Below are 27997 nucleotides of genomic sequence, written 5' to 3' on the forward strand. Positions count from 1 at the left end.
TTCGTGTTTTTTAATTAATCTAACAATTTTATTCATCTTTCAAGAAGCTGTCAAAAAATTATCAATTTCTTTGATAGTGAATTACATAATAACACAATGATATCCAATGAATAAACAAGAATGAATTGACAGTAGTCATAAATACACATATTGCTTCACATAATTCACTAAAGCCATTTAAAACTACATAATCATCTCTATGCATCAAATTCGCAAAAATGGATACTCACTTTAACAGCCATATAAAAATTATAATTCAAATCATAAAATTAGAAGAAAATGATATTAAAATATGTAATTTGTCCTCTGTTAATTAGGCATTAGTCAATAATACATACAACATTGCCTTGTAACAAAATGAATCTTCACATGAATTTGTAGTTCATGTCAATATGGTAATTGGATTTGATCGAGATCAATAAAAATGATTAAAAATATAATCAAGTGATATCAAATCCTTTGAAATACTTTCCCTTCATGGAAATCTAGTACTTTTTTTTCCATTGAAAATAACCATTTACAACATTCATACTGTTGTTTGGTCAAAGCAAGAATACTATATTGCGATATGAGTAGGATATCTCAGTGAAGAATTTGTTATGATTATGAAGCATGTGTGAACTATGGTTGAGTTTATTCAAATGCATCATCAATTATGAGAGCACTTTAATACATGATCTTCAACACTTTCAACTATGTACAGTATCAATTGATAGTTACTTGCTCATTCATAGAAACTAATATCAAAAGCCAACTTTTCCTGCAGACACTTAAAAAATATGCTGACTGAATGACATTTGTCTCTTCCAATTATTCATACTATACACTGTAAATAAACTGCAAGCTTAAAACCTGCTCCAACATAGGTTATTATTGGGATAGATATGCTATTTCAAATCAATAATTCCACTGTGATTACTCATTGCAATTATTTGAAAACAGAATGTTTCTCAAATTAATTCAAAACAGATCACTGTAACTTTCAGCTTAATAAAAGGCTCATCTTGAGGTATATACTTGTATAGGCTTATCAACCTTCATTGCTTACTCAGTATTCACAAATAATTACACATTATTTCTGCAATTCTGAATAAATATACATATTCATACAAACTCACTTTCTTTGTTATTTATTGTCACATTGACCAAGAAATTAAAACACTATTATGTGAAAATTGTACAAGTTCATTAAACAGCATGAGCTGGCCCATAGGGAGGTTTAAATATATTTGGCTATGGAGAGTGGGTGAAGACAAAGTGACAATTATTAAACCAAATGAGCTGTGTATGTATTGAGACAAATACTGCATTGTTCTAAATGTATAACCTTCGAAGAAATGACAAAGCCAACACATCTCTAGACCTTAAAATGAGTCCACCTCATGTTTACATACCCATTAAGAATTATGATTATTTAATTGAAATAATAATAATAATGAAAGGACTAATAAAAGTTGTAAATACATACATGAATTTGCCAAATCATAATTCAAGAAATAAATGATTAAATTAAATATACCCTGCATTTGCTGCTATAACATAAAACTTGAGTAATCAACAACCACGTTTCTGACTTTCAAGGAAAAATGTCCTAACATAAATCATCTTGAAGAGTTATTCCACATATCATTCCAGAAGGATTATTCACCATTAAAATTCCCATCTATATAAGGAAAGCAAGAGACATTGTAATAAGAGGAAGTGGACTAATATTTGTTTGCAATGCCCATCATGTTGGAATATTCCAAAAGGAGTAAAGACAGTAAATAGTATGCGGAATTGCTAACCATGAATACTTTGTTAAAAAGGACACGTTTGCTATAACAAAACAACAAAAAATATGTAATGATGGCCGTATGAAATGGTTAACTACATTACTTGTAATTTGATTGTGACCTTGTAGATGAGTTGAATGGGTTTTTTATTCCTCCAGTATCCTACGCACCATGTAGTTCAGAATGCCTCCGTTCCTGTAGAAGGTCAGTTCAACTTCAGTGTCAAATCGCACACATACTTCAAATGACACTCCATTGTCAAGCTGAGAAGAAAACATAAGTCATATGTAATCTAATTTATTTAAAGAACATCTCTATTCATTTTTAACAATTGGGCAATTTTGAATGGGCAACGCATTCTGTTACAAATGGTTATAGAGGATTTTTTTTTTAGTTTGTATTCAAAAAAATATATTTAGTTTTTGTGCCTTTTATGGATCTGGATCTTGCCTTCTTTTTAGAGTTTAATACATCTGTTCTATCAGCTCAAATATTTCATTAAGTAAATTTTTATTCTTACTTGTGTATTCGTGATATACGGATATCTTACAATGGCATAATTTCTGCTAGTATACAGCTTCTTTTAAACCAAGGAACTGGATATTCAGGACTTTAAACAGGACTATTTTTATCATCGTAAGTACGAAGTGAGGTAATATGTTTTTTTTCTCATATGGAATTACCAACTTTCATAAAAGACAAGGTTCATTTAACAGGATGTAATGTAATATATAAAAAATAATTAAGTGACACACAAATAGAAAAGCACACAAAAATGGACACCTAAATATTTGTTCTATTATTATTCACCATGATACACTTTCAATTAAGACATAGGAAAGACAAGAAATTTACATTCAATTGTACATGAAACATAAGTCCTAAAATCAAGCATTATGTACCTTCACAAGAAAGCTGAGTTGCAAATCAAATACAGATTTGCTTTTAACCAAAGGACATAACTTTGATTGTGGAACTTACGATCGATTCAGAATTAAACGTAAGTTTTTTGCAATGCCCTAAATGTCTTTGGAGGGGAGATAAATGAATAAGCAAGAAATATGTTGTAACAGAGCGTCAACTGAAACCATTCTCAAAATACCTACTTCAATCAAGTTTTATGACCAATGATCTACTTCTTTTAGAGGAAAAATATCAATCTGTACTTATATTTCTCTTTTGTATATCCACTCACAAATCATTACATCATTGAAAAAAAAATCTAATAAATATACGCTGTATACATGACAGATTCATGGATATAAGTATACTGAGCTTACCTTGACTGTAATCTGCTCTCTTGGTTTCAGGTTTTCAGGTAGAACAATAGTGTACTTCTCTTCACCAGTCAGATTCAAAGTCTGAGCATTCTGACCTTCCAAGAACTGAAGAGGTATGATACCCATACCAACAAGGTTGCTTCGATGTATCCTCTCATATGTCTCAGCTATAACTGCTTGAATACCCTACAATCATGATTGATAGAAGAAATAAAATCAAAATAAAACCTGCTAGAATGGATGATGAATGCAAACCATCCATAACAGTGACAGTGTGACTCACATCTTATGGTATAAATTACAGATAAAAGCAAAAATCAAGTGATTTCACAACATTAATTTGCAGCTGGCAGAAAGATTAACATATTCCAATTAATAAGAGGGAAAACAATACCCATTCCACTTGAAGTGGGTTAAACAGGTTTCATTCACTAAGCACATCAAAAAATAAATTTCTAAAACAGAAAAAAAAACATTCATTAGTTTTTTTTTAATCAGAGTTCAATTCATAGACAAGAGACCCAATCCCTAGTTTGCTAGGAAAGGATTAATATTGCATATAAATTAAGGAATATCTAAATCATTTGAATTATTTGAATAACTCAAGAAATTTTTCCTTACTTTTTCTCCATCAGGAAAAAACCTTTATAAATTTCCTGACCAACATGAAACATTTTCTTATTGAATGATGTCACTGATGATACTCACAAGCATCCATGGTCCCTTAGCAGCCCAGTCCCTGGATGATCCTGAGCCATAATCTCTACCAGCAATTACCACCAGTGGTTGACCTTCCTTACGATACCGATAAGCTGCATCAAACACATCCATTGTGTCTTTTGATGGAATGTGAATAGTCTTGGGTCCTGCCTTACCAATGAATTTGTTTAGCAGACGTATATTTGCAAAGGTTCCTCTGGCCATGACAGCGTCATTACCACGACGACTGCCATACGAGTTAAATTCACGTGGTGTGAGTCCAAGACTTGCAAGGTAGCGTGCTGCAGGGCTGTTCCGTGCAATGCTACCTGCTGGAGATATGTGGTCAGTGGTTACTGAGTCACCAAGGAAGAGAAGGACTGAAGCATCTTTGATGGTCTTGGCTGGTGGAAGTTCTTTGGTCTACAAAAGAGCAATGAAGAAACACACTATTAATCAATCATATTTTTCAGCAGCTGTGAGTCCAATCTGTTACTAAAAAAAAAAAAGCCTTGTTTGATCATGGTCTATTTTTACAGACATTTTATTATGAGTGGATTCAAGGACACATTTGTTGTCAAAAACACTGAATTTTACCACCTTTTATTTTGCAAATAACAAAGATAAATTTACTGGTAATTTCCCTGAATTCTTATCCTACCTCTATGCGCTGAATAAAATTTTGCATTTTTCATTACATCATTTCAGAAGCATGAATATCTACTTACCATGGTTTCAAAGAATGGAGGAGATTTGATGTAAGTTGATTTTGGGTCCCATGGGTACAATGTGTCATCAGAAGTCTTAAGGTCATTCCAACTAGTATTCCCTTGCTGTAATTAGGAAGAAAACAAAATAAATATTACATTCCTGATATGGCCACTTAAAACTGACAATAACAATATCATAACTGTCATATTACTTGAATCAATGTAACTAACCATTCTAACCTATGTCTTGATTAAATCACTCATTTTCATAGAGGTGTCTAGGTCTAGTGGACTACAGATCAATGGGTTACAGGCTTAAATCCTGTTATGGTACTAATATCCTTGGCAAGACATTGATCTACATTTACCACACTCACCCTAGAAGAGGCTTATGGGTAATTGGAAGGAATTTAAATGTTTAAGTACAATATTGGCAACTTTACTACTCTCGGGCTAATCATAAAATATATGAGACACGAGTCCTATACAAGAACCCACTACTAATAATAATCATTTTGTCACAGACATTCTACATATACCTGACCTTTTGTCTGTTTAACCTGTCAACAGCAGTATCAACATCCTTGTAGTCAGGTTCATGAGAATTCTTAAAATTCATATACTGTATTATGTATGGACAAGTAACTTTGTCATAGTTTTGCAAACTGTTATTCAAATCTCCTTTTATATTGTACATCATTTAACACCAGAAGCCTAAACTTTGAACATTGTTTGAGACGGTTTTCATAATACCTCAATTTTGCCATAGACATCTTCAAACATGGATGGAATGACATTCTTCTTCTCTACTTCTTGAAGCTCTGTTCTGCTTGGCCAGATATCTCTCAGGAAGATGTCTTGGCCATCTCCATTCTGACCTGTAATATCACATAAAATACTCTTTCTTTGAAACATTTTTTCTTTCTTAACATGAATTATTTTTAGTGCAACTTAGCTTAACTAAAAGGGCAGTTGTCTTTAAAGTAGAAAAATCAATATTCTTCAGAAAACAAACTTTCTTGTTCGGTCGTCAGACGTAGAGATTGCAAATCCTAAAAAAAAATACAAGGTCTTGAAAGTGCACTATTACCTTCTAAAATGTGATGTTCATTTCCTTGTTATATTTCCAAAACTTCTCTTACCTAAGAGCTATATCAATGTAAAAAAAAGCTAAATGCAATTGCATATACAGTCATTTTTTTATATCAATTTAATTGCAAATCTGCACATTAAAGGAATGCAAAAAAAGCAACAAAAAATCTGCACATTAAAGGAACAAACTATCCAATTATGATGTTCATTTTAGTAAAGCATGTATTTAAAGATATTACATCTCTGTGATTTATATATTGTTCAAAAAGTATGCATATCATGCTTCATATGAACTATATGATTTCTGATCCCAAATCAACAAAAGTATAAAAAGACAAAAGATTATTGATTACCTAATGGCTCTGTCTCAAAGTCAATACAAACAGTTCCAGCTAAGGCATATGCAATGACTAGAGGTGGCGAAGCTAAGTAATTAGCTCTGGTCAATGGATGGATACGACCCTCAAAGTTACGATTACCAGACAATACACCACATGCTACCAGATCTCCCTGTTATATAACAAAAGAAGATTTATATAGGTTATGGTCATGTATTATACTTGTACCATATTCTCCCTTTTGAGTGAGATTTCTTGCACCATTCAACTTCATTTCCAGGTATTCAATCACGTCTATGAACTTTGACGATGAAAAACTAATCAGATCAATAAAACCTACATGTAGATAGACAAATGAGTACAGTCTGATCTCTCTTATTCGGACACGTTGGGACCAGCACCTATCCGGATAAGGGCGGTAGCTAGCTACACATTATCTATTGTAGTGGGCGTACTGAGAGTATTCACTGCAGTGTCAGTGCAAATTATAGGCGGTATTTTTACAGAAATGAAATCGATCGATGGCCAAAACTTTTGGATAATTTACCTGCTAAAATGATTGAGGTATACATCGAGCATACCTCGAAAGAAAGAATGACTCTGTGAAATGTAAGTTTTACAATTAGATCATCGCAGCTTTGCAATGTCAGCCATTGTTATACTGACTGTAGGCTCAAACATGATAGATGGCGCTGTTCGTATTGAGGCCTGGCGCAAGCTAGCGAGACATGTAATGTCCCCCCCCCCGGAAAAATAAAAAGAGAATGTGATGAAATGTTTGCGCTGCGCCATGATTTACTGGAAAATTGTCCTTTTTAAGTTCTTTTGGTGGTTTGGGCAAGATATTTTCATAAAAAATAATGTTGTTGTAGGTAGACTATATTGGAAAATATATGTAATCAAAGTGAGTTTGCATATAGGATTGAGTTTAGATTGAAATCTCATTTCTCCATGTACTAGATTGAATTGGGAAAAAAAAAACTTGGCAAGTGTGAGTCCAAATAATAGAGAGATCCGGATAAGGGGAGGCCGGATAAGAGAGGGTGGACTGTAGTGTTGAGTTGATCCATTAAATGTTTTTTTTTTATAGTAATTGTGACAACAAGCCATTTTCACATACATGACTTCGGCCCTTTGCAACTGTTACACTGCATCTGATCACACCATTGTCAATCACGAGTACACTTTGAAATTGATCTGTCAAATTCTTTTTAGGTTACTGTAAGAAAGATACATAAAAAACTAGATCAAGAGATTTAATGCCTCCAGCAACCACTGATATAGTGGGCTGTGGCAGAAAACAATTAATTTTGATATCACACAAACATAAATATCCAATAAACATGTTATGAAATCAAAACATGAATTTCATCTAAAAGGGACTAATAAATCAAAATAATAACTCACAAATTTTACTAGAAGTAGAATTTATTACCTTTTCAATGGCTGAGCTAACAGGTTCAGATAGTGGTCCAGAATTTCCAATACATGTCATACAACCAAAACCAACAATGAAGAACCTAGGATATCAAGAGAAGAATCATATCGATATGTCACAATCAACATGATTTATCAATCAACTTTAGCATTTTGAAAATAAGTGATACATAGCCATGAAGAAAATGAAAGTCCATGTATTTTCAATTTGATTTCAGAAATATTCCAATAGCAATTTCGGTACACAGTACAATATTTACAGTATCCTATATATGTTAGAAAATTATGTCACATAGTAGCACCATTAGAGGCAACACCAACTAAAGTTTAGTCTGAGATGGAAGCTTTGCTCCAATCTATTTTCCAAAGAATTTTGTGTTTTGTATCTTTTTACAACAATTTCCGCCTTTCACATGGTAAAAAAAATTGTTATTTGAATGATGATCCCAGTGAAAAGGCTAATGACATATTTTCGGAATGTGTGAAACCAAACTAGAACCATGAACGCTAATCACAATAACAAATTCAAATTCTACTCTGGAGGTGAATTCCAATTAAGTTTCACTCAAATCACAGTACAAATTTTCAGTGTGAAAGGTCCAGAGATACTAAAGACGAATTGCCATCATCATTACAATGATGACTCAAGATTCATGTGTGAAAAGGCCCTTTGTTAGTTCATCTTTTAAGGATTTCCATTCCTTGTTTAATTTTAGATTTATTGACATGAAGTTTGCTCATAGCACTAGAATTCTGCCAGTGCCACAGGCATGCAGCCAAACATCAAATCTTTTAAATATATTATGCAATAGCAGTTCATGTGGAGGTTTAATAACAACAAAAAAGTAAATTCAAATTAACGAATAAAATAAATCATACCCAAGTTTTTCGAGATAAGGAATAACACCACTCTCCCTTAGGTAGTATGTCACAACCCCACTGCCTGGGCTTAGACTAGTCTTGATGTATGGCTTCACTGATAAACCAGCTTCTACTGCTTTCTTTGCAAGAAGACCTATAATAATATCAAGGTATAATTCATTATTACTATTCCAAGGTTATTACAAATGAATTTCGTTAAAAATATATTCAAAGATAGAAAAGTTAATTTATATTACTCACATCTGCAAACGAAAGACAAACATATTGCCTCATTATTCATGTAATTGACAATTGTCTGGTACACAGGCTGAAGTGTTCATTGGAAGGAGAAATGAATTTGACATTGGCATGGAAGAGAGACGTCTTTGTTATGGAAATTAAGATAAAGAATAGCTCATTTTGGGTTGACATTTTAGATTAGTCCAAGAAATCATGTTTGAGAAAATGATTTAAAACATGACTGGACATTGAAAGTTTGGATACTAAATTGCATGTATACAGAATCTTGTATTTAGTCGTTGACATTTGAATTAATTCAAGAAATAGTTAGTACGATTCCCAAGTTGTATGCATGATCAATGGGCACTGTCAGGATTGACCTTAAAAAAAAGTGAAAATCAATGGTTTACCTGCTCCCAGCATGACAGATGGATTGCTTGTATTTGTACAGCTAGTGATAGCAGCAATCACCACTGAACCATGGTTTAGTATATATTCTTGGTTATCATAGAGGAACGGCACTGATGTAGCATGCTTATCAGCAGGGATATCAAAACCTTTGAAGCCAACCTTGTTACTCAGACATTGGGAGAAGTCTTGCTTCATATCGCTCACCATCACCTTGTCATGAGGACGCTTTGGTCCGCTCACACATGACCTTACTGTCCCTAGGTCAAGCTCAATTATCTGCAATAAATTTATGAAAATGTATCATTATGCACATGGTTTTTGTGACAAAACATTTAGATTAATCAAAATAACTTGACAATGGCACTCTCATGACCGAGAATGTTTTAAGAAATATTTGAAAGTTATAGAAAAACATCTCTACAAATTCCCAAATCGTAATCTGGTACTAGTGCAGTTTTGCAGCATAAATTATCTTTAAGAGTCTGACAGAAGGGTACTTTCTGACGGAAAATATTGAAATTTTATACCATTATCTCATTTTCAGTTCTGATACTGAATTCTAAAATAGTAGGCTTACACATGAAAATTATTCATATTGAAGATTTTTAGTGAGAATATTGATAATAATGAATATGATTCATAATGCAAAATTCACTTTGCCGAGTGCCCAAGACGCAATGAACCCAACATTTTTGTATCTTACATATCTGCAGATGTTAGCATATTGTTGTGCCAGAGACATGTTGCAATGCACCATTACTCCAAAGTTTTGACATGACTGGGACACATTTATCCTACATCCAGAGAAAGATAGATAGATTTCAATTTGACATTGCTCAGATGAGTCTCTGAACAAGCAAAAGGAACTCAGTTTTGGAGAGATTCCATTTCAACAAATGACAGTAGAGACAGGCATGGATGTTATACAGACAATGCTCAAGGCAGGTGATTGCATTTTTTACATTAGCCTTGGTTCGTTTGAAGGAGGGATAAATTTAGATGCCGTTGGCATAGATAAGATAATTGATATGTGGCGTTCCCATATGAATAGAGTGACCAAATACTGCATAAAATTTCATTTAGCAATTTTCATCAAACTTGATTCTATTAACAGCATTTGTTGAATAGCATGAAAAATATACCTCTGAGAAAACAGGGTCTTCATTAGCATCATTGAAGTCTCTGAACATCCTTGTTGCTTTAAGATATGCCTCAATACACTGGATCTTATGATCATCACGACCTGTGCAATTTTAATGAAATTCAAAGTACATGTATGTATCATATTATTCAAATCAAATTAATTTTGGCAACAGAGGATCATTCACTATCAACTGAAATCAATGCCAAAAGCTTTAGAACAATAGAATTGAGCTGCAAGACACTGCTGGAACACAAAAGGTAACCAGGACACTACCGGTCCAAGGACTTCAGTAGTTTAAATGAAAGAACTGGAAAGATGAAATAAAGGTAATTCTGCATTACTGATGAGTCACTTATGTTCAAGAGCCTTAAATAATCATAAGTAACATCACAACACGACTTAACATAAACAATAGTATTATTTTGATAGGTTAATATAGTTTTGTAGAATGACTGACCTGTTTGTCTGAGGTATGCAATGCTTGCACCATCTACTGGGAAGAATCCAACAGTGGCACCATATTCAGGGCACATATTGGCAATGGTTGCCCTGTCGGCAATGGAAAGCTGAGCAACACCAGGACCAAAGAACTCTACAAACTTCCCTACCACTCCAACTTGTCTTAGGTGCTAAAATCATATACACAAGAAAATAATACAAATACAAATATATCACATTGATCGTAATGACACTGATAATATAGTAATCAGTTTAACAAAACTACATATTTGTACAGATGCAGAATGTTTATGGAAATAAAGGCCTATCTTGTTTATTGCCGAGTCGAAATGAAAGAAATTACATCTGAGTTTTGAAACAATCAATGAGAAAATAAAACATAGAACATTTATCAGCATAAGAAAATTCCTTAAAAAAGATTTGGAAGGAACATCAGAGTCTGATAATAATACAACATATAAATACAACTCACATAGCACAATGAAGAAAGTTTTCTTGAACATGTACATGCAACTTTTACCTTTGTAATGGTAAGGACAACATCTGTTGATGTCGCTAGAGGGTCCATTGAACCGGTCAATTTGTAGCCAACCACTTTAGGAAGTACCATACTGATAGCCTGACCAAGCATGACGGCTTCAGCCTCAATGCCTCCCACACCTGAGAGCATTCAATGAAAGAGGATGATTGCATAAGTAACATTACATGATGAAGATGATGGAGTCCATTTATCAAAATAAGAAATAACATACATTTACAAGTATACTTTGCTATGTTTTCCAATAAGTTTGAGCTTTTCAGTTCTTAGAAATAATCCCCTGGATAAATATTTCATAACTATGAATAAAATGCATGAGACATCATCTCAATTTTTCATGCATCATATCCAATCTGTTTTTACTGAAGTTTGGCAAGTGTCACAGTTCAATACATTTTATTTCAATTCAGTCTTTATTGCAACCGTATACAAGGTTGGATTATGTACAAATAAGATGGTTGACGATTACAAATTTCATATCTTACAAAGATTGATAATTTATATATTTAAATTGAATACACACCATATTAAAGAGCATCTTAAAATATCTAAAGTAAGAAAATATAATTATTATACATATAAAAGGAGAAACACATACACACATAAAATCAAGAAATACTGTCCTAAATTGCATGCCCATAATAATGCCACTAACTCAGTCCAGACAAAAACAAGAATCAGAAACAAAACATAAATCATCATTGCAAATTATATGAGCACCAGGGAATAAAACTAATTTTATACCTATTGGTTCTACACTCTGGTAAGTCAAGATCATTGGTTTTTCTCAGTGTGTATCTGGTTTCATGTTTTGCTGGTAAGAGACAGTTAAGTTTGTGGTTGGGGTTTTGTATATGTTTGAACAAACATATAATTTCAAAATGGAACAAAATAAAACTTCACTTCAGAACACATCATAAAAGTGTAATGAGTTGGTGCCTATAGGAAAATGTGTAATAGCATAACAGATATAGGAAATACACCAACAACTAGCTCATCCTATATTCTCTTCATTGTGTGTGTATGTGAAAATGAATAAATCAATGCACATGCATACATTGCAAGTTAAAAATGAACAATTTGGATATGAAGCTCCTTATTTGCATAAATTCCCAGTAACTATCTTTAGTATAGACTTTATACATTGACGTCATTGTCTCACTATCTTGAAGCCTGAAGCCACTGTCTTGCATGCGTTGGTGATCTACACTTGGCAAATTTCAGACAACTATATTTTAATGTATTCCTATCTCCTCTGAGGGAAGGTGCGAGATAATGACACCATATGCGCAAGGTGTATTTTCAGGTAGCATTATCCCTTGCAAAACAATGTTACCATTGCTGAATGTACTTACCCCATCCTACAATACCAAGTCCATTGATCATGGTGGTGTGTGAGTCAGTTCCAACTAAACTGTCAGGATACAAGACACCATCTGTGTTGAAGACAACTCTGGCTAAGTATTCAAGGTTTATCTGATGAACGATGCCTGATCCAGGAGGAACTATCAACATATTCTTCAAGGCTTTAGATCCCCACTATATACATAGAAAAAATAGAAAAGAAAGTTTTCTTTCAAAGGAATCAACAACTTCTAATTTCAATTCAGTTAAATTTCATTTGCAATACTGCATATTCTTAATAAATTATTTTTAAAAATATTTCAACCGTATAAACATGAACATCATCACATTCTTCTTCTCCATCTATTTCAATGCTGATATTTTGTTGTATTCATCATGATTTTTTAAATGAAATACCAATTAATTTTTTAAAAGGAATGATTTTTGTATTTTCATTTGATTGAAACAATTTTGTTAAAAAATCCTTGAATAACATTGACAACATGAATAAAACTTGAAAGATATCAAAATAATTTCCCTGTGCATATAGAAAGTGAAATATTACCTTCAGGAAGACAAATCTTTCTTTGTTGCGTTGGAATTCAATATCCTGGTTCTTCTTCAATGATTCAGCACTGAAATCAAAAGGGAAAGAAAAAAAAAGAGCAGGGGAAGGGGGAGAAAGATAGAAGTATAGATATGTATAGCAGGGAAGAAAGGGAGGGCAGGGGGCAGTGAGATAAAAGTTAAATACTTAAAATGAATCCTTAGGAAAAACATACAACTAAACCAAAGGGCACATACAACCTGTAACAATGGTTCCATGACTTTTGCTCTGCTGGCAATTACTCCACTGTTAAATCTATACACTAAAGGAATAACCAACTGGATTTAAAAATAATAATAATATGGACCATTTCTATCCTGCAGAAACTATAATAATTATTACCTCGACTGTAGACGAGCCACCATGTAAGTGCTCAAGCATTTAAGGAATTTCTTCCTACCTGGATTGAGTGCAGCACAATGTGGGTAAATTTCTTGCTGAAGGAAAACACGCCATGGTTGGGAATCAAACCCCGTCCTTCAGATTAAGACGAGAGTCTCAGCCACTAGGCCACGACGCCCCATTCAACAATATGCCCTATCCTAAACCCAACATAAATCCATATTGCAACCCTAACACTATGCCTCAGACAAAATAAAGCCTGGAGCAATTGTCGCCGGAGCAGATGTCGTGTCACCGCAACAACATCCTGTTTTTTTGATGGGGGAAGGGGATCAATAGTTTTGGTAAAGCGAAACTGTGTTTTAGTAAAAATTTAAGGTGTTTTAGTAAAAATTTAAAAAATGCATGAATGAGTTTGCAATGACTTGGACCATTATTATTACAGGGACCACAATGAATATTCCTTTCTTATCAATACAACTATGTAGATATCTATGATTTAAAAACTGGAAACCATGCTTTGCTCTGAAAAAAAGAGACTTTGGATTTTGGACTGAAAATAAAACACAATAAATACGTTACAGTAAGAGTTCTCTCCCCATCAACCATGCAAATTTAGGGGGGGGAATACATGTACCATTTTAAACACCTGCTTGTAAAAACTGAAATCAATAAATTCACAACCATAAAGAACACTGGTTAGCAATTCATGTGTCAAAATGGTATGCTTAATCAATCAAAAAACACCTTTCAGTCCCATAGCTTCAATATTTTTATTCATATTAAGAATCGATAGAAAAACATAAAGAACAAAGATGGTGATAAACGGTGTAAAATGAAATATAAAAGCAATTAACAATGTCATTCAATGTTGCATATTTTAAGATAGGAAGGTGGATAAGGATTTGAAAAATACTATTCTTTTGCAATGAACTTGACACGTGCAGGGTGAAACACGGATGGTGGAAAAGTGTCTTTGGGAAATACTGCAAATTGAGAACAAGACAAACAGATGGAAGGCAAACTTTCAGCATAAGATGGAACAGAATGAAAAAACAAAAGAGAAAGAAGCACAAAAAGAGAAATATAGAGATGTCATAGGGTGTTTGTTGATTGTCATTCTTGAATTATATACTAGAAGGGGATAGCTATTAATAAATTTTGCTTCTGGAGTCTGTTTCATAAAGATTTACAGCTACAGTAGCTTTGCCAATATATGTCAACTACCATAGTTGGTAATGGCTAAGCAGTCAATCCTAGTCATATAATATATAAAAAAGAAATGTCTAGTCATCAGCTGGTGTAGGTCTTTTTTATAACCCCAAAGGAAATTTCTGTGAACAAAACTACTGTCCTTCACTGAGTTTTATGTATACGTATGTTTGCAAGTACCATCACAATGCGCTTATGAATTGAATTAAAAATTCAAAAGTAAAACTTGTTTTCATCTTGTCTGGAAACCAAACCCATGTTTCATTCATTCATGCAAAAATAATTTTTGTTCATAATATAAATAAAGATTACTTCTGAATTTAATAAGAATTTTACTGGTATATAATTATAAAGTGGTAAAAGTAGAAAAGCATCTATACCTCTGTACTGAGAAGCATTTAAAAATCAATTGAAGTTTCTAATTGTATAGAAAGCAATAAAACAAACACCTGGCAATTGCTTGTGCTAATAAATCTATTACATTTCATTTTAATTAAAAAAAAGCATTTGTTTGATATCTAGATTCAAACATGAATTTAATTGAGAAAATCATACATTATTTTCCATTATTTTACTGAAGTACAAAACATAATTATTCAGTTTGTTAAAGGTCAAGTCCACCTCAGAAAAATGTTGATTTGAATCAATAGAGAACAATCAGATGAGCACAGTGCTGAAAATTTCATCAAAATCGGATGTAAAATAAGAAAGTTATGACATTTCAAAGTTTCGCTTATTTTTAACAAAATAGGTATATGAATGAGCAAGATACATCCAAATGAAAGAGTCGATGATGTCACTCAGTCACTATTTCTTTTTTTTTTTTAATTATACAATATTTCAATTTTTATGGATTTGACGATTAGGACCTCCTTGCCTGAAGTACAAAATGTTAAAATGATGGAATTACACGTGTTCAGGGAGGAATGAAACTTCATTTCACATGACAATGACGAGAAAATAAAAATATTTCATATTTCATATAATAAAATACAAAAAAAATAGTGAGTGAGCGATGTCATCAGTTCCCTCATTTGCATACCGACCGAGATGTGCACATTATTGTTTTGTGAAATGAAGCGAAACTTTAAAATGTCATAACTTTCTTATTTTACATCCGATTTTAATGAAATTTTCAGTGTAATGTTTGTTGAATTTTCCTCTTTTATTCAAATCAAGTTTTTGCTGGGGTGGACTTGTCCTTTAATAATCAAAACTAATATTGATGAATACAGTGCATTTTACAAAAGACAATCAATACAAGGAATGTATTGCAAAAAACATAACAAGGCAAGAGGTAATGTGATGGGCAAATAAATTCAGGGGTACACATATGACTAAATGTTGATCTTAACAAAAAAAAAATAAAATCATGATTTAAATTGCAATGATAGAAGTTTCAGGAATGAGCCGACATATGATGGATGTGGATTTGTTTTGATAGCAAACTAAAGACAGCTCCAGCTTCCCGTAACGGTAATGAAATCAATGTAAGAAATTCATTACTCATACCAGGGGTATGCATTTTTAACATCAATCCATCCCAAGGGACAATCATTTTCACTGACCTCTTGCTCATCTCACTTTACTGTCATTGAAAATCTAAATATATATCAAATAACTCTTCCCACAAACAAAGAAATGTTGCCCTTCCCCTTTGAATTTTACAATATTCTTATCTATTCTTTCTTTATATTTTAGGCTGCAAAGCCTCCACATCACTGTTTACTTTTAGGGTGGCTCCTTAATGAAACTATAAAAAAAAACACTCTTAGTTTGGTCACCCCACCTCACCAAAATTTTAACAGCTCTAAAGCACAGAACATTTGTACAGGCTGTATTTGCGTACTATCTGACAGTTGCAAAATGGTGGCTTCTATACCAAAATAAATGTAATTGTTTTAACAATGATATAATCAATAGTGATAATGATATTTACAGGCATATGATGCTTTAAATATTCCAGAGTGCAGGTGGGCTTGAATAGTAATTGTGTGTAGAAAATAGAATTGATGTTATTATGAGAGTATAACAAACATGCTTACAAATGATGCAGGCATGTATTAATAAAGCAGCTGTTTTCTATTTAGGGAGCATGTACAAAGGGGTATTTAATCTCGGTACTTTAAATCATTGAAGAGGGCTAATTGTTTCATGCTGGTATCAAGCGCTATTGGGTCAACTCTAATGGATACTAATGATGCACAGAAGCAACAATACAACAAACAACAAGACTGTTCATGAGAGAACTGACACAAACAAATCAATAGATAGTCATCACAGGATATTCCCAGTGTACAAGATCTATGAAGTTGACTTGACCAGAAGTTTAGAAAGTTTAATCAAATTTTTAAATAACTTTCAAATAAAATTAAAATAACTTTAATATGGTTTAGGTATACAATCTCTTAATCTCATGAAACTGTAGAAGCAGTGTTTTATGGGTTTGGTTTCTAAATGACTTTGAACAAAGCTTGCATTGCATTACCAATCTGAGGGCAAGTGATGGTACGGGCAGATTTCATCTACAATAGGTAACCGGTAGCCCTGTCCTATGCATGCTAAACAGCTGTCGGCATCTCCGCCACAGGACAACCGGGCGGTGCTGCCCCCTCCAGGATTCGGCGCATTGCGCGTTATCCGTGGACGGAAACTGGAAGAGATGAGATATACTAAGATACTCACAACATGGATCATAGCACACAACAACAATGAATGTCTATCATCTTTGAAATCCAAATATCAGAGTATATGTATTTCATCAACACATCTTTCATTAAATTAAATTTCTATGGTATAAATTCATAATGAAACAAAGTTTTAATGCATTTTATAATGTATGAAATGTATGAGGTATGAGGTATTCAGAGAGGAAATGAAAATAAAGGAGAATGGATGAATAAAAATTATCTACATGTATCATCACATTAATATTTGATACAAACAAAAAAAAGGGTGAAGGTACAATAGGTAGGGGAAGGCGGGGTAAGTTGTGACACTTTTTGCTTTTTGCATGTTAGAATTGATAAGATTGATAGTCTTGTGGAAATAAGTACTTTGCCTTAAAATTTAATTCTTCTGAAATATTTTTCACCTATGTATAACTTCCTACCCCGTCACTGAAAGTCATTGTCACCTTTGAAAAAAGCAATATCAAATGGCTCAACTTGCCCCATCTGTGGGGTAAGCTGAGCCACCTTGAGGGGAAGTTGAGCCACAAAAACTATGTAAAAAATGTATGGGGGAAGAACCAGTAGGTCAATTTTATATTTAAAGTCTTTTCACTTGCCAATTCTCTATAAGTACTCACATCCTCTATTAAAAAAGGAAAAGAAAAGTCATGTAAATTTGCTCCTTTCTGCCTGCATATCGATGGCTTTTTAAGGTTTTTTATATTTTTTTAATATACATTACCATAAGAATTACCATGGCTCAACTTGCCCCATGTTGGTTGGCTCAACTTACCCCAATCTGAACTTAATGCGATATTTTCGCATCCACACATTTCTTATAGATCCATCATGTAAAAGACTATGACAGGAACGAAGATCCATACCTGGACTAAGAATATTGTTCTTATTTCTTTATTATATTTAAAGACCTATGTGGGTAAAAAGCACTTATCTTTTTCACACCCTTTTTTACTTTTCAGGCTGAAATTTGTATTTTCCCTCTAAAAAAGTACTTTTTGTTTCAAAGTTGAAAACAATGCTGTGGAGTTAAGGGTTATGTAATGGGTCAGCAATACATGACACCACCATAGTGTCTGACTCATTCATTATTGGCCTGGGGCTGGTGGCTCAACTTGCCCCTATGCTCAACTTACCCCACCTTTCCCTACTTCTATTAAATTGAATATACACATGCATTCTATATAAATACAAGAAAATTATGGTAACAAACAAATCATCAGGAAGGGTGTCATTAATTTATGTTCAAACGCTTGAGTAGAGAAAAAAAAATGGGCGAAAATTTCAAAGAAATCTCAACTAGGAATAATTTCAAAGAAATTCCAACCAGGAATAAGTAAGCTACATGTACATGGCTGTCTTAGATAACCAGTGTAAATGTAAATTTAAAATTGGCAACTTGATGAATACTTGTATATTGTGACAAGCTATCACATTTCCATTTGTTATCCATGGTATTTAATTTTCAGCTATTTGTGGTTTTCTCCTTGGCACATCTTCGTATGGAAATGATTGCTATAAAAAAAAACATTTCTCACGTCCAAACTAAAGTAAATCCCAAAGGATATAATTTTGTGTATTGGAACAAATAAGTTGTCCTTACCCTACATCATTACAATATCACTTATGTGGTTAATTGGAAATCCCCAAAGGTAAAGTGATTACAATTTTTTTTCAATAAAAAAACACCCTTCCTTCCTTCCTTTTGCCTTCACTGATTTTTCTCATTGCTTTAAAAAATTGATTTGGATTTCTGTTTTCTGGTTAATGAGAAGAAAAGCAGAGTGTACATTTGGAAAAAGTGGGTGAATGAGAGGGAGAGGGGGTGGAGGTGAACAAGTAAATTTCATACCTTCCTGTGAAATCTACTTGAACAGAATGGTCAATGACAAGGTCTGCAGGACAAACAGGATTTATCTTTTCTGGATTGCCTCCTAGTCTCTTTACAGCATCCCTCATAGCTGCAAAGTCTACCACAGCTGGTACACCCCTGATGGGAAGAGAAAAAAATACAAGCAGCAAGAATCAACAGAAAACGTGGGATAGAACATTGACAAAGACAGATGCAGAGAGCAAGGAATAGCAAGGAAGAGAAACAGAATATCAATATTCAAAGGAACAAAAAAGAGAAAAGAATAAGTCAATCAATAACACAAACAAAAACAAAAATATATTTTATTCATAATTGGCTCCTAATTTCATAAAAACTTACGTAAAATCTTGCATGATAACCCTGGCAGGTTTAAAGGGGACTTCCACTGCATTGTTCTGGTTTTGTTCCCAATTGAGGATATTTTCAACATCTTTCTTGTTGACAAAGAATCCATCACAGTTCCTGATGGCTGACTCCAGTAGCACTCGTATGGAATATGGCAAGCGATCTATATGAATTAAAAACACAATCTTGAAGTCAAACCCTGACATGAAAGATCTCAACAAATCCACATGAAGCTTATAAGGACTCTGCCACTTCCACTAAAACACATTAAGCAGTTTTAATCATTCAACCAAAACTACATGTATATATTGATTTAAATTATTTCTTTTCCTTTCATCTCTGAGATTTCATAGTACTGAGGTTTACTTTATAAAGACTGTGGGTAAAGATCAAGCTACTTGAAAAATCCTGATAGCAATCTGAATTTACAGTGTATAAACTCATCTAATCACATCAACACTACTCCATCCAAGCGGTAATAAATATTAACTTACCATATTTTTCATCATGAAGAGCTGTAGGATTAAAGTACTGGTATTTTTCTTCACCGACTTGAAGATCTTGCTTCAAGGTAGCAAATGTATCAGTTCCTGCAGTGGAAAGTAATTGGAAATAATTTTCATTAAGTTCTATTATCTCCAAGATTGAATAAACCTTAAATACCAGAGAAGATGGTGCCATGGAATACTTTAAGTTTAACAAGTGTTTTATTTTGTTCTTCCCTTAAGAATAGAATATACACAAAAAATATTCTCAGAGATTTGTGAGTTGTTGGCCTTTTTGTTGAAGATGGCATGGGTTGCTGATTTTTCAGTATTTGTTTTCATTGTCTTGTTCGTTTTTAATATTCCTTGTTTGGAACTTTGGACCTTTGATAGGCCATCGGCCTCTGACACTCTGTAAATTCTCCATTTATTCTTTGTATTTTGTGCTACCATTGGATTATCAGGTATCTTTATTCAATCCTAAACGAAACGTTTGAAATGAAGGGTTTAAAACTAGAACATGCTCAATGTCTTTAACCTACACATGTACAATCAAATCTACTTCTTTAAAATGCATGCAACATAGTGTTATTATACTGTACTAGTGCACTACAATTTTAATTTCATTCATTGCATTCATCTACATGTTACCAGGCAGAAAACCTTATTTTATAAATAATTTGTCATTGCAATTCATTCTGTTATCTTTTAATGACTGACCAAAAGGTTTACATTTATCTCTTGATTTTTGTTTTAAAAAGCAAATTTATTTTTCAAAGTATGCTTTCATTGGCCAAAATAAAATTTCCATGCATGTTTCTTTTTAGAATTATGACAAAATAAAATATAATTGATACTAATTGACATGACATCAGCTACATTGTGATATAAGTTCACACAAATTTCAATTAAAATTCTTGAAGTACTAAGTGTGTCATTGAGATGAATGAAAAGCATATTATCTATGTGACCAGACCCCCTCCACTGGCATCCATTGTCTCTGAAAGCAATTATTTGCCATACTGTAGAACCACGAAACATAATGTATACTATATCACACATAAGTATAGACCAGATTTTAAAGTCCAAATTCTATCTCTAAACCAATTGTTGAAAGGGTTATTGACATCTCTTGATAGAACATCAAGTGAGCTAAGACAGAGCACAAGAAGGACATTGGAATCGAGGACAAACATGTAAGATGTATACACAATATTACACCTGCATTAATATGACTGTGATTGGAAATTAACAACATGTCGTCCTGCAAACAAAAATCATTATAGTGTATACATGTTAGAGAATGAAATAATTAATGAAAATTCTTTTTACTACATTTTAAAAGTTGATTAGGAATATTCTCTAAAGGTTTGGTCACATACGTACACTGTATAGTATATGAAGTCACAAAAAAAAACATACACACATACATGGTATTAAACAGTAGCCTAATGATGTTGGTGAGTAACTATTTCCTTTGCTTTTCTTATCAAATACCAATCACTTTTTCTTAATTTGATATTGAAAAGTAAGATCTTAATACATTTATCCACCCCACCAAACGTTGATTTGAATAAGGGGAAAATATGACCAACTGAATGCTGATAATTTCATAATCAGATTAATAATCAAATCATAATATTTTAAAGTTTTGCTTCATTTCAGACAAAAGGAACACCTCTTGCAGTCTTGACTGCATTATGCAATTCACACATAGTAGCAGTGGAAACTTTGAAATTAACTAAGATGAATTACTTTTCACAAAATACCATTCATACTAAGTTCATTGACCCTCAAATGATCAGTGACACTTGAATGACCTTACGTTCAAGTTCCATGCAATAGATCCATTTACTTTCAAATTTATGATATTTCAAAACTTAACCATGGTAAGATTTTGTTGATACCACAACAGTATCAAAGTATCAAAGTTCATTGACCCTACATGACCTTTGACCTTGATCATATGACCTGAAATTCATGCACAAGGATCAATGATATATTACCCTTATGTCCAACTTTCATGAACTATATCCATAAAGTTTAGACATTTCAGAAAATAACCCCCACCATGATCAAAGTTCATTGACCCTAAATTACCTTTTCCCTTGACCATCTAACCTTAAAGCCTGTGTATAGCTTTGGTAAAGGGTCAATAATGTGATTGATAATCGAATATCATCTAATATGACAGTCTAAATGAAGCGTAGAGACCGTTAGATATTTTTCCAACTGCACTTCTCTGAGAAAATTTCAAATATTCAAATGTTGGATATACAGCGCCCTCTCTCGGCGATGCTTGTTTTAAATTAAAAAATGGGCATTCAAGCACTTATCTTATAAATTTAGTGATTAGATATCCAAAAGTTACAGACAAAGAACATATCTTGAAAGTTTCAGCCCATTCCATGATTCGGAATAGGATTTAATTGAAAGACAAAAACACACAGATATTTTAATTTGATCGGGTGACCCGATCAAGTTAAATTTTCATGTAAAATCGCAAAATTTATCCTGTAAAACACATTTTCATTTCATATCCTCCACATCATAACTGTTATAGGGCATATCCATTCATATTAGCTAGCCATGAATTGGAATAGTGATAGGTGCATTTTGGTGGATTTACCAAAACTATACACAAGCTTTAAACTCATGCAAAATGATCTGTGATACTTGATAACCCTATGTCTCTGTTTCATTAACTAGATCCATATGCATGTACTTTTGAACTTAGGATATTTCAAAAACTTAACCTGGCTTGGTTAAGATTTTAATGTTGATACCACAACAGCATCAAAGTTCATTGACCCTACATGACCTTTGACCTTGATCATCTGACCTGAAATTCATGCAAAACGATCAATGATACATTTACCCTAGTTTCATGAACTAGATCCATAAATTTTCAAAGTTTAGACATTTCAGAAAATAACCCCCACCACGATCAAAGTTCATTGACCCTAAATTACCTTTGACCTTGATCAACTGACCTTAAACTCATGCAAAATGATCAGTGATACTTGATAACCCCTATGTCTCTGTTTCATTAACTAGATCCATATGCATATACTTTTGAAGTTTTGGGAAAAATATGTGAAATTAAAAAATTTCACAAAAATATGTTATCTTACAAATTATACAAATTATTGGAATCTTAATTAATTCATCACTCTTTATTAGTTCCTAGTTCACATAGAATTATATTCACTATAATTCACTATACACTACTGTATATGGGCATGGCGGGTCACATAAGGTAGTACACATGTCCTATGTACTTATATATTCTTTTGGCGCTGTCAAAAAGGATAACTCATCTAAATTGGGAATAATAATGCTATCACTAATTATTTATGTGAAATTGTTTATGTAATCTTTTTGTCTATTCATCTGTACTTAAAGGGGAATGAAACCTTTGGAACAAATAGGCTTGTGTAGAAACAGAAAAATCAAAGAATAAGAATAAAGAAAGTTTGAGAAAAATCGGACAAATAATGAGAAAGTTATGAGCATTTGAATATTGCAATCACTAATGCTATGGAGATCCTCGCATTGGCAATGCGACAAGGATGTGTGATGTCACTGATGAACAACTTTCCCTTTGGTGGACTATGAAATACCCTCAAAATGTCTCTTTTTGCCTTTTCTTATGATGATACAAACTCTTTATCCATGATGTATTCTTAAAAAAATATGTATTACATGCCCTCATGTAGAAAGAACACATGATCTATGGATAGATGTGTCAAAAGAGGCAATTCAAGTGAAATATATACTAAATTAATGGGGAGAGTTGTTCACAAGTGACATCACACATCTTTGTCGCATTGCCAATTTGCTATCTCCATAGCAATAGTGATCGCAATATTCAAATGCTCATAACTTTCTCATTATTTGTCCGATTTTTCTCAAACTTTTGTTGATCTGTTTCTTTGATTTTTCTGTTTTCACACAAGTTATCTTGTTCCAATGGTTTCATTCTCCTTTAAATGTATGACAATGAGCATTTTTTCCTACCTGAAGCTAATTTCTGTAAGAAAAGAGAAACCCTTTTTCTGCATAATTTATTGATACATATTCAAAAATAAACTTGTTTTGGATTTAATAACTTCAAGCAGAGAAATCACCTCTGCCAATTATTGAACTTCTGTTTACTACAACTGTAAGTGATTTATTAATGGGGTTAGTTGATCGAGAAGAGGTTATTTGAGTCATACGATTTTAAAGACTAGGCCTATTAAAGACCAAAAGCTAAAAAAGCCGATATCATAAAAAAGAAAACTGATCTCGGCAAAAACTTCATATCTTTATTTATTTCAGGTATTGGTGTATTCATGGTGGATTTTAAGAAAATATTGCATTTGATATGATTGAATTTATCCAAAATGTTCAGTATAGTGAGACTCAGGTACCTCGTACACCACTTTTGAAACTGACCCGACCACCTTGCACGCATTAAAATTATTGCGCGTTACAAACGATACACGCAGGAGAGTAGGCGCAGTGTCCATAGGAACAGTAAGAATTGATTTTATACAAGAAAAAAAAGGGTAAAAAATTAGTAGAATTTATAACTAGCACATCAATGATGTGGAGCTCATCCGGCATCTCGCAACAAAATTTAACACAATTTTAATTTCAGCCCAGTTGACACTGTAGTGAATTATATTGGTGACATAAATTGAGGATAATTAAAATTGATGAAGAAATGACATAGAAGCATTTTTTGTGATCTATGAATAAATTTCATAGGAATTAAGTATTAAGAATTATCTAGTCAGTTTCTTAACTCTGTGTAGAACCTTGGTGAACCTAACGTAGCTCTCAGATGGAACAAAAATAACCAGTGAATCAACAAATAAATAAGTAATTTTTGCGAGTTTTGAAAATATATGAATAAATTAGCATATTTAATGAGTTTCAAAATTCTATGTTGAAATTTTGTATCACCACTTCGAGCTATTATATAAAGCAAACAAAATTGAAATTGATCAACACATAATGAAGAAGAAAAAACATTTCTTTGTAATTCTGTGTAGAATAGAAGTTTGGTGAACCTCATAAAGTTCTACAAAATGGAAGAAGAAAAAGAGTAAAAATCGGTCAACAATTAAAGAAGAAAAAGCATTTTATGTGAATTTTTTAAAATATGCATGAATTAATTTTGCATAAATTAGCATAAAAATTGTTCTAATCAAAATTTCAAAATTCTGTGTAGAAGATTGGTGAACCTCATGAAGCTCTACAGGTTGAAGAAAAAAAAATTTCCACAAATAAAGAAAAAGAAGCATTCTATGTGAATTTTTTCAAAATATGCATAAATTAATTTCGCATAAATTAGCATAAAAATTGTTCTAATCAAAATTTCAAAATTCTGTGTAGAAGATTGGTGAACCTCATGAAGCTCTACCAGATGGAAGAAAAAAAATTAAATTCGGTCAACAAATCAAGAAGAAGCATTTTATGTGAATTTTTCAAAATTTGCATTAATTAGCATAAAAATTGTTCTGGTCAAAATTTCAAAATTCTGTGTAGAAGTTTGGTGAGTTCTACCAGATGGAAGCAAAAAATTCAAAATTGGTCTACAAATAAAGAAGCATTTTTTGTGAATTTTGAAAAATGCACATAAATTAGCATATTTAATGAATTTCAAAATTCTGTGTAGAATTTTTGAATCCCCCCACCTAGTGCTATCATATAAAGCAAACAGAATTGAAATCGGACTTGAAATGGCGAAGTAGTAGCATTTTGAAATTGTGGACGGACGCCACGCCATGGCATTTAAGCTCATCTTGCCCTTCGGGCCAGATGAGCTAAAAATTGTATTGACCAGACTCGAACCCCGCCAAAAAACAGTTGTTCATACACTGCCAGTCACAATTATTTGACTACCTGTTTCACCAAAATCTGAGAATAGAGCCGGTCCACTGAATCTATTGTTCTCTTGTGAAACAGTTAAACAAGTAGTCATACCAAGAAATCAGATAGGAAATGGCTTTAGACTAAATATCCGTCGTCAATCGTCGAATCATGTGCCAGAGATCGCAGTGGAAGTAGTGAGACGATCATTAAGCATGTTGACATCATACTTCATAGAACTGATTTGGAAGAGTTCAAATATTTCGCCACTGTCTGTAACAAGAATTGGCCGTGAACTTAGTGTATCGCAGGTGGTCGGTTTAAAAAGAAGGGTGCAAATCACAAATGAAATGTAAAATGTAAAATTTGTTGTTCGCCGATATATACACGAATAGAATCAGTCGTCGATCGAAACATGGAATTCTGATCTGCTCAATTTTCTGCACAAATTAGATGAAAACTAGATGGTAGATCTACATGTAGGTAAAACTGATAGTGATAACATATTTTTGCAGATATACGATGCTTATAAATCAAGTGGTCGATACGCGTTGTTTGTTTGTGTTTTGTCAGACGTGTATCAATCAGAAATGATTATTTACGTCTGGGACCGACCTTTTATGTCACCATCCGAAAGACGTGACCAGGGCTCGAACCTCTGCATCAATTTGTAACTTCCCCACAGCTTGAATTACAGGCGCACGCCACAACGCCCAGCATGATAAGGGGTATAATACGATCTATCTACTGAACCGGTAGCGGTATAGTGAGTGATTGTATTAGGGTGTCTGAAGCCACACTGAAAAGTGTCAGCATAAAACAGGCTGATTTAGGGGAAAATGTGGCACATATTTTTCGGGAAGTTCAGGCTATTAGAAAAATGTGATCTGAATTGATAATTAACTTGTGTTTGGCATGTATGGAAAGAGAAAATTCAGGGCTTCTTTTGACAGTAAGGACAAGTTTATATGATCATTCTAAATAAGGATTTAGAGATAAATTGCAAACCCTTATTTTTGTGTGTGTTGAGAATGCCATTTCCCCATGCGTTTTCTATGGGAAAATGAAATTTCTGTTTTGCACAATTTTTTCACTTTGTCGCAATTTTTCATTGTGATCTGGTTTCCAAATCTTTATAAAAATCATACCATCAGAAAGAGCATAAAAAATCCTATTTGACTCTTTATGGACAAGTTTTTGGCATTAATAACAAATTTATAACAGCCCTTGGAAGCTAAAAATTTGGATTTGTGTGTGTCCATTTCTTAACTACACAGTCTATGGCAGAGAAATGCTGAAAAATTACCTAATTTCATTCTTCTTTTTTGCAGCCAATAATTGGATTTTTTTCAAAAATGTTACATTTCTGTAAGTCTGAAGGTTATTTCTTTTCAAATTCACAAAGAAAATGTGATATTTTCTTGAAATAAGAAAAATAATTTTTTTCTCCAGACACCCTAATTGTATTTAGATCTACTAGTACTGACAGGCCTTGTATTACCGAATGCGCGCATCGTATTCGATACGCTCAAAGACAAAGTCAAAACTTTGCAACATTCTTCAAATCAAAGGGAACTTGAATAGAAAGATGAAAAAAAAATTCAAAAATGGTCAAAACACATTTTCAAATTATTGAATAAAAATATGGTAAAAATTGCTCATCAGTAATTTGCTCAACTTTTCCCATAGAAAACTCGTTCGGTAATAATACGATACTTCAATCGGTGACCAAAATTTTTACATTGAAAGAGGGGTCCTTACATGCCGATTGGAAGCTAATATCGTAAAATGGAAAAATGATTTCGGCAAAATTTTTACTTATTTATATTTTGTAGGTAATTGTGTATCCAGGGTGAAAGTTTGGTGAATTTTATGTGAATAATGTGTTTGATATGATTGAATTCATGAAAAGTGTTCGGTAATGCGATCCACTACCATCTACATGTAGGCCTAGTGATATACCGACGGCCGGCGAGCAAGTGCCAAGTTACGGGACACTTCAGCGAGAGAAGCCAGCGAAATTCCGCTGCGCCCAAACACAATTCTTTACCACTTTTAAAAATCCGTTTCATGGGTAACTACATTGGTTATAGAATGTGAAAAAGATGCTCATCAATACTTGAACGACTTCTCCTAAAACTGAAAATAAATACCCGAAAATAGTATTTTCTTACCTTTGATGTCGGCCATACCTGTGCGGAATTGTCTCACGTACACGCTTCGTTGCCAATTTGAAGAACGGATCGATCGTAC

The 27997-nt window shown here is 33.1% G+C and overlaps 1 protein-coding gene across 2 annotated transcripts; it reads right to left on the reverse strand.

Moving 5' to 3' along the window:
• Positions 1 to 4: 4 nt before the first annotated feature.
• LOC121410397 (cytoplasmic aconitate hydratase-like) lies at positions 5 to 27989 on the reverse strand. 2 transcript variants are annotated; one of them, XM_041602453.1, is made up of 19 exons: positions 27919 to 27989; positions 19892 to 19987; positions 19392 to 19560; positions 19032 to 19169; positions 16978 to 17142; positions 12894 to 12963; positions 12340 to 12523; positions 10967 to 11106; positions 10445 to 10616; positions 9986 to 10086; positions 8843 to 9119; positions 8211 to 8346; positions 7330 to 7414; positions 5910 to 6066; positions 5218 to 5342; positions 4483 to 4587; positions 3764 to 4177; positions 3056 to 3241; positions 5 to 2038 (listed from the first exon to the last, which is right to left on the reverse strand). In XM_041602453.1, exons 1-19 carry the CDS (start codon positions 27932 to 27934, stop codon positions 1922 to 1924), a joined length of 2853 nt encoding a protein of 950 aa, XP_041458387.1. In that variant the 5' UTR covers positions 27935 to 27989; the 3' UTR covers positions 5 to 1921. The 2 variants fall into 2 exon arrangements, with proteins under 2 accessions (XP_041458387.1, XP_041458388.1); XM_041602454.1 differs by lacking the exon at positions 16978 to 17142.
• Positions 27990 to 27997: the final 8 nt, after the last annotated feature.

The sequence above is a fragment of the Lytechinus variegatus genome, chromosome 3 (assembly GCF_018143015.1).
Source record: "Lytechinus variegatus isolate NC3 chromosome 3, Lvar_3.0, whole genome shotgun sequence".
Classification (NCBI taxonomy): Eukaryota; Metazoa; Echinodermata; class Echinoidea; order Temnopleuroida; family Toxopneustidae; genus Lytechinus; species Lytechinus variegatus.

What these genes read in the sequence shown, in the direction of transcription:
- LOC121410397 (XM_041602453.1), bottom strand. An exon ending in AAAGATTTGTCTTCCTGAAG is followed by an intron (nt 12,524 to 12,893) that starts GTAATATTTCAC and finishes CTATGTATATAG; the next exon opens with TGGGGATCTAAAGCCTTGAA. An exon ending in ATCTGTCATGCTGGGAGCAG is followed by an intron (nt 8,347 to 8,842) that starts GTAAACCATTGA and finishes ATATTATTATAG; the next exon opens with GTCTTCTTGCAAAGAAAGCA.